This window comes from Apiospora phragmitis, assembly GCF_038363925.1.
Source record: "Apiospora phragmitis strain CBS 135458 chromosome Unknown utg000002l:1.0-5516284.0:1.0-5523493.0, whole genome shotgun sequence".
NCBI classification, from domain to species: domain Eukaryota; kingdom Fungi; phylum Ascomycota; class Sordariomycetes; order Amphisphaeriales; family Apiosporaceae; genus Apiospora; species Apiospora phragmitis.
The window spans coordinates 2112966-2127875 of record NW_027117400.1 but is presented as its reverse complement, the minus strand read 5'-3'; the positions used below and the strand labels follow the sequence as shown (position 1 = coordinate 2127875).

At 52.7% G+C, this 14910-nt stretch overlaps 6 protein-coding genes across 6 annotated transcripts; 5 read left to right on the top strand and 1 right to left on the bottom strand.

Annotated features, from left to right (window-relative positions):
- Positions 1-2111: 2111 nt before the first annotated feature.
- On the top strand, positions 2112-3850 carry PG994_001498 (1-3-beta-glucanosyltransferase; the record flags this gene model as incomplete). Its single annotated transcript, XM_066852907.1, has 2 exons — positions 2112-2117; positions 2429-3850. 2 exons carry the CDS (start codon positions 2112-2114, stop codon positions 3848-3850), a joined length of 1428 nt encoding a protein of 475 aa, XP_066721048.1.
- A 1129-nt stretch (positions 3851-4979) lies between these two features.
- On the top strand, positions 4980-5820 carry PG994_001497 (conidiation-specific protein (con-13) protein; the record flags this gene model as incomplete). Its single annotated transcript, XM_066852906.1, has 3 exons — positions 4980-4982; positions 5055-5291; positions 5410-5820. 3 exons carry the CDS (start codon positions 4980-4982, stop codon positions 5818-5820), a joined length of 651 nt encoding a protein of 216 aa, XP_066721047.1.
- A 441-nt stretch (positions 5821-6261) lies between these two features.
- On the top strand, positions 6262-6699 carry PG994_001496 (uncharacterized protein; the record flags this gene model as incomplete). The annotated part of the gene is made up of 1 exon (XM_066852905.1): positions 6262-6699. The coding sequence occupies one exon, from the start codon at positions 6262-6264 to the stop codon at positions 6697-6699; it is 438 nt and encodes a 145-aa protein (XP_066721046.1).
- Positions 6700-7991: 1292 nt separating this feature from the next.
- On the top strand, positions 7992-8336 carry PG994_001495 (uncharacterized protein; the record flags this gene model as incomplete). The annotated part of the gene is made up of 1 exon (XM_066852904.1): positions 7992-8336. One exon carries the CDS (start codon positions 7992-7994, stop codon positions 8334-8336), a length of 345 nt encoding a protein of 114 aa, XP_066721045.1.
- A 489-nt stretch (positions 8337-8825) lies between these two features.
- PG994_001494 (uncharacterized protein) lies at positions 8826-9521 on the bottom strand (the record flags this gene model as incomplete). The annotated part of the gene is made up of 2 exons (XM_066852903.1): positions 8826-9302; positions 9402-9521. 2 exons carry the CDS (start codon positions 9519-9521, stop codon positions 8826-8828), a joined length of 597 nt encoding a protein of 198 aa, XP_066721044.1.
- A 4159-nt stretch (positions 9522-13680) lies between these two features.
- On the top strand, positions 13681-14383 carry PG994_001493 (uncharacterized protein; the record flags this gene model as incomplete). The annotated part of the gene is made up of 2 exons (XM_066852902.1): positions 13681-13837; positions 13908-14383. 2 exons carry the CDS (start codon positions 13681-13683, stop codon positions 14381-14383), a joined length of 633 nt encoding a protein of 210 aa, XP_066721043.1.
- Between the last annotated feature and the right edge of the window lie 527 nt (positions 14384-14910).

Here is a 14910-nt window from a genome sequence, read left to right as displayed (position 1 = left end):
AGCAGAGCAAGCAGGCAAAGGGAGTTCGAGTTCGGGTGGCCCGCCTGGGCGTTTTCACAAGTAGTGGAGAAAGGAATTGAACTTCGCTTTTGGCATCTTGCTCTCCCGGCTTTCCATTGGCAACAGGGGCAACAGGAGGTGGAGGAGGGGCAGTTGTTTTCCCCTTAGGCGTTTTACCCCCCTGAAAATTAAACCTCCGCCGAAGTAAGAAGCACTCTCCGCCAGCCGCTCCAGTCTGCTAGCCACGAGCATTGCGATTGACACAATTTGCATTTGACTCCCTGCTCTCGACCGTTTCATGTTCCCGTTGCAATGTTGCATGCAGGGTTTACCGACAACCACTGACGTCGTTTGTGCACTGCATATGCTTCGTGCCGCGAGATGCAGTAGGGATCGCGAGATCTTCTCAGAAATCTTCTGTCATTTTTCCGCGCGAGGAATCAGAATGCTATGATGTTGTCCTCTCGACCTCACCTCGGTATTATCACCCATTCTCTGAGATACTACAGGATCTCGTATGGATGGGTCCCGTCCTAGCCGCCAGCTGAAGTGCGCTGCAATTCGGGAGGCACTCGTGAACCGCAAATTACTGTCCAACTATCGTATTGTATCCCAAGAGTCACCATGACAGGTGTAGGCAGACCTGTATTGATCGCATCATGGTAAGGGTAAGTGAATGCCTGCTTCTAAAGGTTTGAATACGGGCTTTTGCAATGATGAGGGTGCACGTGTCTGGTAGTTGGGACAGCATGCAGCACAACCATCTCGTGCCACTGAAGGTTCCTTGGTAGGATTGATGCGTGGGGCGCGTTTTGACTACTTTGACAACCTAATGCAATTCTTTGGGCTGCAATACATTTGGTAGAGTAAAGATTCTGTTTGCAAGTGGCCCTCATCACATCAGGGTTGTTATCGGCCAAGCATCAAGAGAATCAAAAACGAAGGATTCTCTGGATCTTTCATGGGGTTTGGATGCTTGATTGCACTGCGACTCCAATGTCATTGGCCCTTCTCGCCAGGATCATCTTCTTTGGGCGGTCCATGTCCATATCAGTTTCATCGTTGCACTAACGGTTATCTTTGGCGCCTTGCCGTTTGCAGATCGACAAATAGGGATGGATATCAGAAAAAGCTGCATTATTAGTTTTAGAAGGACGGGTAGAAGGCGAAAGGATTACCCAGTATATCCCTGATGGAGCGCAATCAAAATGCGGCATGAAGAATATTTTCAGTACAAGCCAAGCAATCTCAAACGTGGAGTCGGCGGTCCACCCGAGCACCATCACGGCCTTGCGAACAGGACAAGCAGTGGATGCTCAGGATGGTCCCCTTGTCCCCAATGGATAGTGGATGAACTGGCTGCCATCTCGGCCGCACTTACCCAGCATCCTGGCCACTTGAGCAGAGACGAGACCGGAACGAAGCTGCTGCATTCGGCTGCTCGGGGGGAGCATCCAATTATTCGAGGCCAGTAGCGATCCATCTCACCCATGTTCAACCATCCGACGGTGTGCCACTACGCTTCTCTTAGCGTCAGGACCCCATTTCGTCTCATTGCATCCCGTCGCGACAAGTCGCAGGAGGTGCTGGTGTCGAGGGGGGTGCCTGCCGACTAGTAATAAGCATGGCTCCCTCCCTATTGCCAATAGCCCTAGCCTGGCTTTGCTATTTACCATCGTGTCGTCCCGAAACTTTGTTTCCTGTCCAGTTGCTTGACCACCAGCAGTCACTCTTTCACTCTTGACTTGGATCCTTCTTGGGTCATACTTTTTTTTGCCTGCGGCTTTCTTTCCCTCCTTGGCGCCACCCATTTATTGTAAGATTGAGCATTGCCTCTGTTCTGCTCTCTCTCTTTTCCAGTCACTCCCTCTGTGCACCACTTATAGCTATTTTTGGACCTCGTTTTTGGCTCGCTGTCGACTACAGAGAAACCCACCTGGTATTTTGGCCGAACGGCGAAGATACGAACAACAAAGTTCCACTTGGCAAACACGATATCCATCGTAGTGACGACAAGACTCGAGACTGTCTGTTAATAAGTGCCCGTTCCATCCCACCGGTTTTTGGAGTTCCAGTATACCACAGAGCAACACTGTCAGCGAACATTCGCCATGCTTGTAAGTTACCAAATCTGCAGTTGATGTCGAGATACCACCACCCGAACCCGCTTGCCCAGGTGTCTTACCTCAGCTGGGCGACCCGCGGGGTGATATGTCAAGCCAATCGGCCTTGACAACGTCAACCGCCCGATTAGCAAGCTTACATGGAATGGAACCACAATCACCAAGGATGAAGGCGAGCCTGCATGGGGTGCAACGTATCGGCAGGCTTGCTGAAGTCCTAGGTGGAAGGTTACATTGCCTCGTCATCTATTACCACAACAACATCCTATATACTTGAATCCCTGTTGACCATGTCTCTTTCATAGCTCCAATCTGCTCTCGTCGCCCTTGGCGCGACCATTGCTGCGGCTGTCCCTGCCCTTGAGGCTCGGGGCAACCAGTTTGTCAACCCCAAGACGAACGATGTCTTCCAGATCGTGGGCATGGCCTACCAGATTGGTGGCAGCGCAGGATACGACCCTAAGCACGGCAAGGACCCTCTCTCTAATGGAGACGTCTGCAAGCGTGATGCCGCTCTCATGCAGGTTCTGGGCATCAACACTATCCGCGTTTACAACCTGGATCCCAACCTGAACCATGACGAATGCGCCAGCATCTTTAACGCCGCTGGCATGTACATGGTTATCGATGTCAACTCGCCCCTCGTTGGCGAGTCGCTCAACAGTCTGGAGCCCTGGACTTCATACTACGATACCTACCTCAACCGTACCTTCGCCATTGTCGAGGCTTTCAAGTCTTACCCCAACCTGCTGGGATTCTTCTCCGGAAACGAGGTTATTTCCAACGTGAAGCAAGGTGGCACTGCTCCTCCGTACATCCGTGCTGTTACCCGTGATCTCAAGCAGTACATCAAGAACCACGCCGATCGCCCCATCCCTGTGGGATACTCCGCTGCTGACGTCCGTGACGTCCTGGAGGACAGCTGGAACTACTTCCAGTGCTCCATTGAAGACGAGAAGGACGACATGTCCCGGGCTGACATGTTCGCCCTGAACAGCTACTCTTGGTGTGCTGATGCCAGCTTCGAATCGTCTGGATACAACACGCTGGTCGACATGTTCAAGTCTTCTTCCGTCCCCATCTTCTACTCCGAGTTTGGCTGCAACACGCCTTCCCCTCGTATATTCACCGAGATTGGCACCATCTATGGAAAGCAGATGACCCCCGTCTTCTCTGGCGGTGTCGTCTACGAGTTTGCTCAGGAGCCCAACAACTTCGGTCTGGCTGATGTCGGCAAGGATAATAGCGTCAAGCTCCTGGCTGACTTCAACACTCTGAAGGACCAGTACAGCAAGATTGACTGGAAATCTGTCCAGAGCGTCAAGGCTAGCGGAAACGCGGTTAAGCCCCCCAAGTGCTCTCCTAGCCTGATCAAGGAGAAGGGCTTCAACAATAACTTCACCCTGCCTGTCCTTCCCCCCAACACCAAGGAGATCCTTGAGGGTGGTGTCAAGCCCAAGCCCGTTGGTAAGGTTGTTAAGATCTCCGACTACAAGGTCACCCACGACATCAAGGATACGGACGGAAAGGCTATTACCAACCTTGCTGTCAAGCCCCTGAGTGACGATGCTAGCAACACCGCCGGTAGCAACGACGGAGTTGGATCCAGCACTGGCAGCAGCCCTTCCCAATCTGGCGATGCCAAGAGCGCCGGCTTCCGCAGCATTGCCATTAGTGGAGCGGCCGCGGGTATTTCTATGCTTGCTTTCCTGGCTGCTGCATTCTAGAGAATAATGTTGTCAGGAGAAATGACCACACTGAGAATTTGTTAGTGTAGTTTCATGCATGTCTGGTTACGACGACGTTTGTGTACTTAGCTTCTTTTAGAATCATTTGTTGGTGCAGAGGATGGGGTTGAACAATAATACCAAGATGTGGCGTGCATTGAACAGCTTTCCCCCCCTTCCCTGACCTCTCGGGGTGCCCATGTGATCCCGTGTTCTCCGCGTTCGTAAAAGGCAGTGGTCAAGCCCTTTGTATGGTTATGGATCTAAAGAGCAGACATGGCTTCATTTTGGCCAAGGTGTGTTGGAGTGTGCGAATTGGAGACGGCAAACTATTGTGCTGTTGGTGGTTTTGTGACATTCCAAGAAGCCAACACAGCACAGGAGGCCCTGGCCCTGGCCGTTTCCGGAACAGTTGTGCACCAACCTGGATCTTCTATTTCTGTCTCTTTGGAATAGCAATGTTCAAAGCTGGCGTTCTACGATATCCTGCCTCTCCATAGTACAGATCACAAACAACATGGCAAGGTATGGAAAGGGGTCAGTGGACCTATCCTTGACGGGCAACCCAAACGAGCAGACAGCGCAAACAATGAAAGCCACTCTACCAAGTATTAGCAGACAAGCACCCCAAAAAGGTCAAGCATGTCTTCTCTAGAATGGAATTCAGGTAATGAAACCCAGCCCAAGCTGATTCTTCTTCAATCAGTCGCAAGTGTGAGACTCGGTCAAGAGGAGTAACTCAGCCATATCGCAGCTAGGGGGTATACATTTCCAGGAGCATGCACCTTTACACCCTCAATTGGGGCACAGCAGTACGCCTGTTCCTGCCGCTGGCCCATGCCGCCCAATCGGACCCCCCGAAGCGATCAACCCCCCTTATAACGAGTTCGAGGCCCGCCAGGAGTACGATTTGTTTCGCGATCTCCCTGGCCACCAATACGATCCGCCCAATATACGTCCGTGGAGTCCAGGCATAGTCCCGGCTGTCTGCCATGCCTACCCCGAGAACACTGACATTACTCTGGACATGAGTAGACTTGAAGCCCGCGACATCTACTATAGCGACTGCGACGCCCCATGGACTATATGCCGCTATACTGACTCTCTAATCGATTGGGGTAAAGCTATGATGGTAATAAGTCTACCTATCTGATGCCTTGAGATGGATTCTCTCTGGGTATGCTGCTAACAATCTCGTGCCTAGATCCTGGGTAGGATCCCCGTGGGTATGCGCCAGCACGTTGCCCAAGTTATACTGGCGCCCGAAAGCTATTACAAGATCAGGCCGGGTATCGCTGCTGAGACCAGGGGCACCACCACCGTCTTCCTGTCGGCAATGAGTCTCGGTATAGCCGTACACGAGTTCAGCCACATACTCGACGCGGTTATCGGATCTCAGCAGCACCTCTATCAATTATATAAGCTTAGTAGCTTGCCAGAGGTATGTCATTGCTTGTATCGCACCTCCTCCGTCCGTCCGTCCATCAATCTGTACCCATTCAATGACATTAGAGCACGGCATTACTCTACTGGTTGGATTTCTGACTCCCGATTTCCAGTGGAAGGAGTTTTACGACAGCGACACCAAGGTCCCCACGGTCTATGCTGCGAGTTCGCTGGTCGAGGACTTCGCCGACGCAGGCCGCTGGGCCATGTCCAACATGGCGCGCTCGCGGACGCACCAGGATCAGACCGCTTCCCGCGACGGCAGCGGCCGCCTTTCTGTCCAGGACAGCAGAACAACAGCATCGATGGACCAACTGGCGGTTTACAGCGCCGACTGGAAGTCATGCAGGAACCAGATCGCGGGGTACAGGGCACTGCTGGAGGACGTCATCTTCCCTCCCGGCGGCCGTTGTACGGCGAAGACTCCGACGTCGGATGCGGTGGACGTGAAGATCGGCCAGTATGCGAAGTACAATCAAATGGGCGCCGGACGACTCAAGCTGAGGTCGGTGGGGGTGCCTTAAATCGTCCCGGCCGACTGGGCCATGAGAGTTCGGTTCCCGCCTTATGTGTCCTCCCCTCCTGGAGCAGGACCAGTCCCGCCGAGTTAGATAATCAGGTAGTTAGCATTAAGCAAATTGAAGTGGGAGCAAAACCCGAGACTTCCAACGGTCGGTTTATACATGTGGCTGCTCTACTGCATGTCTCGTTTACTAGACCATGTCGCTAAATCCGGATTCAGCCTAGATCAGGGGATGGATGGCCCATCAGCCAGCAGCGTGTGCTTGCAGCCGCTCAACGTCAACTTATCAGCCTGTCAGCCATCGCCGTACGCCTTGCACCCATTGAAAACGTACGTCGCGACTAGGGACACCTGTTTTGAGAGAACTCGCATCGTAATTCGAAGTTACAGAAAGTTGCGCCATACGGATTTCCAGGCTGCTAGTCCCACTCAAACACACATCATGGCCAGCTCATTTTCACCAACCTCTTCGTCGCTCTTGCCCAACACAGCCGTCGCGTTTAGTCTCATGCTGTCGGCTACGGGCATCAGCCAGTTCGTCCGGCCCGGCAGTGCCCTCGAGCTCTGGCGGTTCCCCTCGCCTTCTGAATCTTCTGCTGGGCCGGACGCCACCACTACTACTGCCATTCAGAGGGTCCTGGTCCATGGCCTGATCCGGCGGGAGGCGGTGCGCAATGTGGCGCTTGGCCTTGTCGGGCTCGCGACGTGGTATCGCGGCGACCGGAAGCTGCTCGGCTGGGTCACGCTCTGCGGGTGCCTCACGGCGTTCTCGGACGGGCTCATCAGCCGCGCGGTCATAGGGGGCGAGGAGCTAAGGCATTGGTCATTCTTGCCGTTCATGCTGGGTACGGCGGTGAGTTTGCTGGGGTGGTCGGGATAAGGAGGCCATAGCTTCAGTAGGACCTTGATATTGTCAAATAATCTGATTGTTCAAGCAGCTTCCCGTAGCTCAGATTATAATGGTTTTGGTGTATCTAGCTCAATCTAGTCTTGTAAAACCTTTCGATACATTCATCTAAACCCCATCATACACTCACACACATATTCACATCCTCCTTTAGCTGAACTTTTCCCTCGCAGACCTCACGCAGACCTCAGCTTCTTTGCTGCTATGAGCCCCCTCGCCAATCTATCTACTCTCTGTTGTCAATCCATACAACAAGGGAAAATGGATGCCATCGTTGCAGAAAAGGAAGCGCAGACACTTCAGGAACAAGCATGCGCCTCCCCTTCGCAAGACGCTGTTCAACGGTATCTTGAAGGCCAAGATTCAAGCTGATGAAGTAAGCTTTTTTCTACCGCCCATGCCATATGCCTTCCAAGCCCTACGACCTCAAAGATACAACTCTAACGCTTTGTGATATCACCAGACTGGGATGGGCAGCGGTAGCAGTGGCGCCATTGCTGACAGCCATGCCTTGACACCCACTTTCCGCGCACACATATTGCGGCCAGCTTCATGCCGCAAAATTTGCATGAAACATATGATATGTTTTGCCGTTGGCCCAAATATTCGTTACGTTACCGTCGATGTCGGAACAAATACCTATCTACTGGCCCTGTCGCCAAGAGCTATAGAAGAACGATGCCCGGCCTGGAACAATCTGTCGACCAAAAAGAAGAAGACGGCCAATGACGTCGATAAGCTGCGACGCAAGTTCAATGAGTACGAATTCGAGGCTCTCGGGGTCATTTTGGGGCTTGTCCACGACATAAATCCAGACCTCTCCGGCGTGTCGATGGCGAGTGTGTTGAATCTCCCGATCAGGGCTTGCAAGCTCAATGTAATGGACATGGTCGACGACTGGGCCCACCGTTATCTATCTGACCTCGTGGTGAGAGTTCAAAGTGGAAAGGCTGCAAAAACCTCCAAGGTACCCTCCAGCCTGGGTACCTTGGAGTGGCCATGTGCGCTACAACTCAGTATAGTGTTCAGGCATCGGGCCATGTTCGCTCTTGCCAGCAAACACTTCATCCGCAGATGCAAATTGCTTAAATCTAAGAAGCGCCCCTCGGTTTTTGGAGTGCTAGCATGGGAAGGAAGAGAGTTCAGGCTGAACAATCCTCGGGATCCATTTTCCCGCAGTAAGTCGCGGCCAGTCCATGAGCTCTGGGATATATCTAACAAAAGTAACAGTTCTAATGCAACACTTGAGAAGGCGAGAACTCATCATGACTGATATATGGTCTCTCTTGGCCGAAAAGCAGGTCAAACTTGCGTGGTGGACATTAGCGGAAGCGTTCCAAATGGCTGCGAGAAAGCTGCGCAACTGCAAATCTGCTTTCCACGACGCGCCTGTCGTCGAAAACCACCGCAGAGACGTACTGTCAAACGGCACCTATACAGACGGCAGTGTCCACAAAATTCTCGCTTGCATTGAAGATATAGGCGCCGAAGATTCCACCACTGCCGAACGTGCTCGGAAAATCCTAGAAAGGGTTGCTGCGGATGTAGGCGAGATGGTCACAAGTCGACTGGATAGTTTGGACTTCCGCTTCGAGTCCCGCTTCTGGTGAACAGTCCTCATACGTACGAGAGGCCTGCAAAAACCGAGCATGTACAACAGAGATCTCATAAACATTGAGCCGCACTCGAGAGGATAGTTACATAGGAGGCTTTCGTCGTTTTACCACCACTTCGAGGGCCTTCACTGCCTGACTTGGAATATATGTGAGGAGGAATTTAGTTGGAATACAACTTCCTTGCTCATATGCTCAGTTACTATTTCTTTGCGAGTCTATGAAACTGCAGTGTACATAGTGTAAATTAGATGACACATTATTGTTCCAGAAACTCGGCTTTGCGGCTGATCCTATAAATCTAAAGCCCGTAACACTTATTATCTCCCAAGAGAGCTCTTGAGAATCTCGTTGAGAATACAATACAACATCAATAAGTGGTTTTGATATGTCTGATCAGGTGTAGTTGGTTCTTTACTTGTGCGTGTTGAGCTCATCTAATGGGACTTATATACGTGGGGATATACGTAAATGCAAATCTCCTTTTTATTTCCAATTCGCGTTCAACACATTCACAATGACGCCATGGTCCTCGTGCTGCTTCAGCCCCGACAGCACGACGACGGCGGCCACGCCCTCGACGCCGCGGACGCGGATCGGCACGCCGCCGCCGTGGATGGCGTAGCCGGCCGCGAGGTCCGGGCTCAGCGTGAACTTGGCGCGGAAGGCCTCCTCGTCGCCGGCGAACTTGCAGTGCATGAGCCAGGTCGAGCAGCCGAACCGCAGCACCGTGGCCCGCTTGCGCTGGATCCAGATCGTGTTGTCGAGCTGCGTGCCGGCGCCCACGGCGGCCTGGAACAGCACGTGGCCCGTCGCGCTCGCGATCGAGATCAGCGTTGGCCGCGCCTTGGCCGTGACCAGCGGGAGGAGGCGCGCGTACAGCAGGTGGCCTAGCTCCCAGGCGTCGTCGGCGGTGAAGGCGTCTAGGACGAAGGTGTCGCACTGGGCTTTCACCTCGTCTGCCTGTGGGATGAATCTTGTCTTAGCTACGAGGCACACGGGGCGGAGGGAAGGGCGGGAGGGGGGGGGGGGGGTTGTAAGGAGATGAAGAGATGTACGTACGTTCTCAGGAGGGTCGGCGAGCGGGGCCGGAGCGCCAGTTTCCTTCTGGGCGGCGAGAACGGCTTGGAGACCGAAGCCTGGTTCCTTGTTCACCCGGCTGAGGATCTTTTCGGATGACATGGTGACGGCAGGTTTTCTTGTAACAGCCTGTGTAGGGGTTTGTGGATAGAGTTGTTCAAAGTAGAGAAGTAAAAAGCAGATCGTTGTGTTGAAAGCGGAGAAGCTGTATATAAATTTGAACATGCAATGAAGCTACCTACGTAGTCTGTATACTCCCCAACCCGAAAGGGAAGTTACAAGAGTCGAGGCCACAAGCGGAGTAGGCGACTCATTAATCACGATTCTCCAGATTTCTCCACTTGGCGGCGCGACGTTGATGTCAACGTCACCTAACCATCGGGGGCGCACGTGAATTGAAGGGAGAAGCCGCACCGACCTGTCAGCCCTGAGAAGCACTCCAAAGTTTCTTGATGCCATCACCAGATCTGGCCTCCGTCGAAAAGAAATCCACCTCAGACGACATATCCAGACTCTGGAGCCGCCCCCCAGCAAGCAGTCTGGAGCTCCGGGAGCTTGACAGCCCCCAGAAGGAAGCTAAGCTAAAATCAGAGTGGAGATGCTGGTAGTCGACTCCCCGGATACGAGGACGCTTTCTTGGATGGCCCGGGGTATTTAATGGGCGACGAATGTGATCGACAACAAACCATCCGAGGTGTTGTACAGCTGGTAGATCGGATATCGTATTGGAGAGCCGTCTGACCTGGGTGAGGGAGTGCACAGATCACGAGCAAATCGCCCGCAAGGAGACGATGAACGCAAAATCTGACCTGTTGTGGTGCATCGGCCTCGAGCATGGCTTTGGCATGAACATCCTGGCCCCGGAAGTCATGATGGATCTCCTCGTACTTTGAGATCGGCAGTTGGTGATAGACGGGGAGACATGCGAAACAGTCAAATACCTTCTGTGCGCACCTATGTGTAACGCTCGTCAGGTTGTCATATCCCCGGAGATATGGCTGATCGATTTTGTCCTGCACCTCGACTTGACAAGTGGCATTCATTCCTTTCATGACTCATCGATACTTCACTATCGAGATCCTACAACGGAGTATAGAGCACGGCTAACCACTTGCCGTTGCTACAAGAGAAGAGAAGACTGTCGGATGCTTGGGCCTGACAGGGCTGATATTCTCAAGCCAATAGCTCCGCTTTTCTCAATCCCATGGGCCAGTTACTCGTTCGTTGGGTCGTTGTCAAGTTGGCTCACAAATGTGTTCCTGTATCGTGTTTGTTGCAATACGTCTCGATGTCGGTTGGCGACGCCCTTTCGAGAGGAGTCGACGCAGTAAGAGAGGGTGACACCAGCCGGTTCTGTATGCTTATCATGTGTATCAGTCAAGAGACAAAAGACCGCCGACGAGGCAAAATCCCTGCGGCTCAGCTATCCTTCTGGAGTGTAATCAAGAAGACGTGTTCTCATAGCTCGGTTTCGTCGTTGTTGTTACAGATGCTGGAGTTCTCTCTCCTAGCATGATTTGCAAGCCCATATCCGTGCCGCGATCCCTGAACAGTAGTCTGGAACACCCAACCTCTTCAAAGCATCGGCGATGATTTGTGTCTGTGTCTGTTTGCCTCTTGCATAATCTCAAGTGATGCTCCATATCTCGAAATGACGCATAAGGAGTCGTCGATGAGCTAGATAGAAGTAGTCGGGTCGCGTCATCTCTACTATTGATGAGCCATTCATATAGCCCTCAGTTTATGGATTGGGTAGAAGCGACATAAGCTACTGGTTAATGAGAGAAGAAGAAAAATCATATAGCAGGCGGTCAGATCAGATGATGGCTTCTTAAAGCATCTGAGCGCCAGGGATCTTGAAGGCTTCCGTGCCATGCCTAAGCGAGCGCTGCAGTGCTGAAGTTAGGTTCGGCTAGCATTGAAGCTTCTAGAAGATCCTCATCTAACCCTGTGATTCCTCTTCAAGATTAGGAGACAGGAGGTTTAGTGGGATAATGATCTGAGTGGTGGATAAGATACAGATTCCAGTTCCGGCCAGTGGTGAGTGGATGGTCACCGACCAAGGAGGCAACAGACAAAGTCAGAGAGCCCATCCGCTTTAGTGAGCCGGTAAGCCGGTTGCGTGGTGTTGTTTTGCTTGCGCCAATCAAGGCCAATCTGCGGTCGAGGAATATTCCGCCGACCTGCGAGACAGGTATGCACGTAGATATCTCACAGTCACTCATACGGAGTACTGTATGTATGTACTTGGATATCAGCATCAAGGATTGGAGAACGCCAAGCCCATCTAATAAGCCCCTGCCGCATGCTGACAGCTCGACAAGGGATCAACAGGGGCAGAGGTTTCCGCCCTTGCAGGCCATGCTTGCTCAAGATTGAGGTCATTCCCGTCTGGGAATAGGCGCAAGGCGTGTCAGTGGCCGTGTTCTGGTAGAGCAGAGGGATAGGCGCCAGCTTCAGCAAACATCTCCGCCTGCTCCGCTGTTGATATGCAGCCATCGCGCACTACCAGCACTACTTGGAAGCGGTTTCCAATGGCTTCAGCCCAGCGTGGCTTTAGCGCCTGGTAGTAAGCATTTGCAGTAACCAGCTGATCGGCTGTCAAGTCTATCTGGACCTTCTATCCCGGCAATTGTGTTCCCCAAGTTGGCGGAATGATTCGGGGACATTGATGCGATAGCCATCGCGTGCGTTTTGTGCAATTTCAAGAGGCTGATCGATCGCCAAGTGGTGTTTGCCAAGGCACTCGACCATGCCTGCCATACTGGACCAACAAGCTCACAACTTTTAGTGCTTCTGCCAAGAGGTGCACGCATATTGGAGGATGTTCGGAAACGGCGCAGTATCTTTCACAATCATCAATTTGCCCTCACCTGAAATGACGACTTTGTTCGATAGCCAACTTTTACCAGGTCACAGAAAGATAGTCTCCTGTCAGGGACAGAATCAGTGGACAGAAAACCTTGTGCTTCCCCACCGGCAATTCGTTAGGACCCTTGGGTGGCCCAAAAGGTGCCCCAATGCCCCCCTTGAGTGCCCGACCAGGGGCAGAGGGGCCACGAGGGGGGGGCCTGCCAATCGCCGTTAACAAATTGCTGCTAAAGTCGCACTTTTCTCTTTTTGACGCCTTTAGCAGCGCAAAGTCCCGGCTCCCCCACGACAGGAAACTACACGCTTGCCTCATTCTGTGCTTCTGTTGACTTGACGTAGACACATCCTCGTCGCTATTCGACGATGGACAATCGGGTCCTGCAGCATCCAATTTGGAAACCCTGGGGATCGGCCGTCCTGGCCAGGAAGCGGCCTAGCTGGTGTTGGGCGCCCTCCTACTGATAAGTATCGCATGTTTGACCAGAGGCCCAACACGGACCTGCCGCCTCGCTATTCCCTAATTTGACGTCATACCGCCTGCCAAATGGCCAAATGCCAAATGAATACCATCCACTGATGATAAACTCTGGTTGACAGTGGGCAGAATGTCACCGAACCAGACAGCGTAGCGTCCCGGTCGATCAGCACAGACCAAACGCGAAGAAGCTCTTGCCCGCTGCGTGGAATGCGACGTTGGCTGGATGGCAATGGCCTGAATGGCGGACGAAACATGGTGACTTGACCTGGTAATCTTTTGGGTATGTGTGCCTGTCAGATAATTGAGATTGTGATCGTCTTCCCAACTGCTCGCCGGCGGGGGCCCTTTACCCCCGCAAGCAGGCAAGGTCATTTAACTCCCAGATTCAGCAACCACGTTTACCGCGACCTGCCAGGAACCCCCGGCCGACCCCCGGCGGCCCACTCCTCCCACAGGCTCGGCACCCATGTTGTATTGTGTTCAGCCTGTGACTGACTCTGAGGCTGTCAAGGATCCGTCGTGCATCCCCTACATACGTTACCTGGGAGCGCGTGGGTATCACAAAGGTCAAGTGGGCTGAGATGGAATGAATGTCTATCAACATGGATGATGGAAGCCCTCATAGTAGTGACGACATGTATCGATACTGTACATGCCTACCGACCTAGTCTGAATGGAGTCAGGCGAGGGGGCCCGGCATTCTCAGGCTAAGGGGTTTGCATCGTGGCCGTACGGGTATATATCTTGGGCTTCGCGAACTCTGATCCTGATCTTCTTCCCTTCTCTACCCACCAAGCCAACAGCCTCCCGTCACTCACTCAGTCGCTCTCTTAGCACCACCTACCTTAGTCATTCTTTAATACATAATCCAAAACTTAATCGTTTTTGTCGATTTTCGATCCACCAGTCAAGATGCAGTTCTTCACCGCCGCCCTTGCCGCGCTCTCCGTGAGCTCCGTCTTCGCCGCTCCCGTCGTCGAGCAGCGCCAGGCCACCAACGCCGTCTCCAACATCTTCAGCACCGTCGCTGACGTCAAGCTCACAGTCACCGATGAGCTGAGCACAGTCAGTAAGTATAGACTCCCGGCACGAGCCTAAAACTTGATGGTCCCTCGATCTAACCCGATTCCTCTCTCTAGCCAAGCTGGTCGGCGATCTCGAGCACCTCGTCGTCGGTGATGTTGTCCAGAAGAAGACCGTCAAGACCGTCCAGCGGACCCTGAGCAACGTCGAGACTGAGCTCCACGGAGTTCTCGGCCTCGTCCTCGGCACCGTCACCAACACCATTGTTCCCCTGGTTGGCGAGGAGCTCGACAACGTCCCCGTGCTCCTGAAGGATGTTAAGTCCATTGTTGAGAAGGTCAAGGATACCGTTACTGGTGTTGTTGGCGGTGTCACCGATGATGTCCTCGTCACCCTGAAGCCTGAGCTCAAGCTCGTCCTGAGCCTCGTCAACACCCTCGTCACCCCCGTCGTCCAACTGGCTACCGGTCTTGTCGGCGAGGTTACCGACGGCGTCGTGCCCGAGGTCACCAGCCTTGTTGGTGACGTCGAGCACCTCGCTGGTGGCCTCCTCCAGCCCGTCACCGGCGGTCTCCTCGGCAAGCTTCTGTAAGCGACAACCATGTCGCGATGCAAAACTTGAATAACTTTCTGGAGGCTGGCGGAGGGCTTGACTGTTTCCCTCCGCCGGCTATTCCTCATTTCTCGGGGGGTTGCTTTGGGACACACTTGATGTTACAATGCCGCGTTTGTGGAATCTTTCAGCGTTACGTCTTGGGATCTGATGACAAGCACGAAGCCGAGCCTGTATATAGTTTTATATCGGCTTCATAGTTGAAGATAATGGGTGTTTGAAAATCGAAATTGCTTGTTTACCACGTGTGACCTTTGATAAAACTTCGTGAAACTCTTGCGCCTCTATTCTCCCCCCTTTTCGTCTGCTAGTTTGTCGCTGTTTTATTACGACTTCAGCTTGAGAGTTGCTAATATGAGTGTAGGCTCTTGCATTTACTCAAGGCATGACAGTAATATGCCCTATGTGTTCTTCATGTGAGCCTATCAATTTTAACATACGCGATGCAAGGGCAAAGCTTGGTATTCTATTTATAGTTCTGTATATACGCAACTAAATAACATGCC